A 3,230-nucleotide genomic window follows, 5' to 3' on the forward strand; every position below is an offset into this window, starting at 1 on the left:
CAATAAATAAATACCTTGAAACTCATCGTGTCGTGTACCGGTCAACCAAATCATAAAAGGGAGAAAAAAAAAAAGAAACTGGGAAGCCAAAACGAACACCCCCATCCAATACTTCCACCAGGAGAGATCGTCAAGGCCGCCACCGAAGCGAGACCCGACCGCGCGCCATCTGAACCCAACGCGGCCCTCCCCAGCCGCAACCCGCAACCGCATTCAGGTCCGCAACGGCCCCCGGACGCGGCACGGCGGCCGGTCGGTCCCCTGACTCATGTGGCTGAGCCTGCGCGTCGCGCACACGCATATGGCACCGCCTCCGCTTCCGCCTCGCATGCAGACACACGACAGCTAAGCTCGAGTCCAGACGCGCACGTCTCCAGCTCCAGGGGAGGACCCGGTGGCCTTGGGAGCCCAACACCAACCCCACCTGGCGGCGTGCGCGGGGGCTATAAAAGCCGCGGCCCTCCGCCTCCCAACCTCCCCCTCGCTCCGTCGCTCGGCAACGCAGCTAACCTCTCCTCGCATCGCAAACAGATCGACTCCACAAAGCCAGGCAGGGGCAGACCCGACCCCGGGTCACCCGAATCGCCGCCGCCGCCGTCGTCGTCGTTGAGAAGAGACTTGCAAAGTGGAGGAGTAGGCCATGTCCAACGTGCCCACCTCCCTCCGCGACTCCTCCCTCACCGTCTTCCGCCTCGCCATCTCCAGCTCCGACCCCTGGCCCTTCTCTTCCTGCCTCTAACCACCACCAGCCCCCCTCGGCCGGCCAGCTTCAGCTCCCAGCCTCCCACTCCACCCAAAGTTTCTTCGTTCTAATCCTCCTTCCTGATCAAGCAACCAGGCAAGCAAGCTAAGGAACGCCGAGCGATCGACCATCATGCCCGGCAAGCACCACCAGCAGATGGCGGCAGCGGCGGCGGGGGCGGTGGCGCCCAAGGGGTGCGTGACGGTGCGCGTGGGGCTGGAGGGGGAGGAGCAGCGCCGGTTCGCGGTGCCGCTGGGCCACCTCAAGCACCCGCTCTTCGGCGCGCTGCTGGAGGAGGCCGAGCGCGAGTACGGCTTCCGCCACCAGGGCGCCATCGCCATCCCCTGCCGCGTCGACCGCTTCGTCCACGTCGAGCGCCTCATCGGCCAGGACCTCCACGGCACCTCCCCCTGCGCCCACCACCTCGTCGACCTCGACGGCGGCGCCCTGGCGGCAACAGCCGGCGCCGGCGCCGCGCACCACCACCATCACCACCACGTCCACCTGCACCTCCCGCGCTTCGTCGGCTGCTTCCGCGCCTGACGACGACGGGCCCGGCCGTCGAGGTGGTTGATTAGCTTTTAATTTGGTTTGCTCATCCTCCCTCCCTCCCTCCCTCTCTCGCGTTGTTTTGCTTTGTGAGGGTTCTCATCGATAGTAGAACACGATTGGTTTGAAGCTTTGTGGCGAGAGACATGGATGCATGGATGGGAGGACGCGCGATGCATCTAGCTAGCTAGTTGTTGACGATGATGACGAAAAATTTGTGATGATGGTCGATCTCAAGTGTAAAGATCTATAGAGAGGATGATGTTCATCTTTAGCTTTAGCTTTTCTTTTTCCTTTGCTTATACGTCAATATATACTTTGCTAATACAACTATATATATACTCTGCGAAAGTACTATTGTAGTTCTGTTCCTGTAAATTACCTTTTTTTTTGCAAAATATATAACGATTAATTGTTCATCTCGAGTGTGAACTCTGGCCATCACAAACGCGTTAACGCTAATGCATCTGATTCGCTGAGCCAGCCAGCCGAGACTCGCTTTCCCATCAAGCTTTCGAGGGATATCTGATATTGTCAGAGGAAATTCGTGAGCAATTAACATACGTAGGTCCACATAATAATTGGCAAAAGATCCGCGAGAAGTTTGCATTAACGGAAAATTCCGATTGCAAGGGACAGCTCAAATTGATAATATGGCCCCTTTTCAATTTATTCGATTGTCAACCTTTTGAACATATTCCACTGTAATATCCAGAGCGCATGTACTACACATTCTTATGTCCGTGTCGAACTGGCATATAGTTGCGAAAGATGAGCACATAATGGAAGCAATTTTTCCAACCACCTTATCTATATATATTTTTTGTACTTGAAAACATTGACAAGACATTTGTTTATTCTCTATCTAATCGCACTTGCTGCTGATCCCCAGATTTAGTCAACTGAATGAAGAACAAGGGGGAAAAAACAACAGCTCATGATCATTAGGATATTGCAGGACTTGGATTCTTCTTCCTATATTACAATACGATTCAATTAGCTAGAATTAGACTATGAAGTTGATAGATGATAAAAAAAGGCAATACAAATATGACTTTTGTAGCGCTTGATCTACCTAGAGTTTTTACTAATTGATCTACCTAGGATTGGATAAGCATTCCAAAACTATCCCTTAAATTCAAAGGCCCCAACTACTGAATGAAAGCAGCTCCACAAATTTCTCAACAAAAAAGAGCAGCTCCACAAATGTTCCTCCCCTTCCTAACCTTCTGATGAGTGATGACCTTCAACCAATATACCTACCACCAAACAAACCAACCTTAATTAAAAAAGAAAAGAGAAGAAAATTGGTGTTGTCCAATTCTACCATGCCATGCCATTAGCTTCGGAAGTCCTCGCGCACGTTTATTAGTGGATGGTTGCGGTGGTTGATGTTTGACGTACGCATGAGCGATGAAGCCGTTGGACCCAATTTTTTACAATTTAGCCGTTTTTTTTAAGAAAATTCTCTTTTGGACCTCTGAAAAACTTAAACTCAGTTTTGGACCTAAGGGGTCGACGCCGTGCTTCATGGCGTCGAGGTTAGACGTCTCGACGCCGTGGATCACGGCGTCGAGCTCCATGGCCTGGCCCAGCGTGGCGTCTGCGTGGCGGTTTACGTGGCAAAAAAAAATCCTCGTCGGAAAAAAAAGCTGGCGTCGAGCTCGACGCCGCAGATCACGGCGCCGAGCTGTTCAATGGCGGAGGGAGAGTGGGAACTCGAAGAAGGCCACTACTGTTCGCAGACGGCAGACGTACAGGCCGCTATCTGCAGGGCATGGCCGTGGCCGGCGAAGGGACAGGACGAGGACGGCACGCATCCAGCGCAAAGCCCGTTCCAGCCACAGCCACGGCCCGGCCGGGCGTCTGCATGCGCAAACGTGTGCCGGGCGCTTCCGCTTGGCGTCCCGTACGTTGCTGGGGATCTGAATGTGCAATG

The 3,230-nt window shown here is 53.5% G+C and overlaps 1 protein-coding gene across 1 annotated transcript; it reads left to right on the plus strand.

Moving 5' to 3' along the window:
- LOC8065860 (auxin-responsive protein SAUR32) lies at positions 465-1,657 on the plus strand. Its single transcript, XM_002464342.2, has one exon. It carries the CDS (start codon positions 875-877, stop codon positions 1,283-1,285), a length of 411 nt encoding a protein of 136 aa, XP_002464387.1. The 5' UTR covers positions 465-874; the 3' UTR covers positions 1,286-1,657.

The sequence above is a fragment of the Sorghum bicolor genome, chromosome 1 (genome assembly GCF_000003195.3).
Source record: "Sorghum bicolor cultivar BTx623 chromosome 1, Sorghum_bicolor_NCBIv3, whole genome shotgun sequence".
NCBI classification, from domain to species: Eukaryota; Viridiplantae; Streptophyta; class Magnoliopsida; order Poales; family Poaceae; genus Sorghum; species Sorghum bicolor.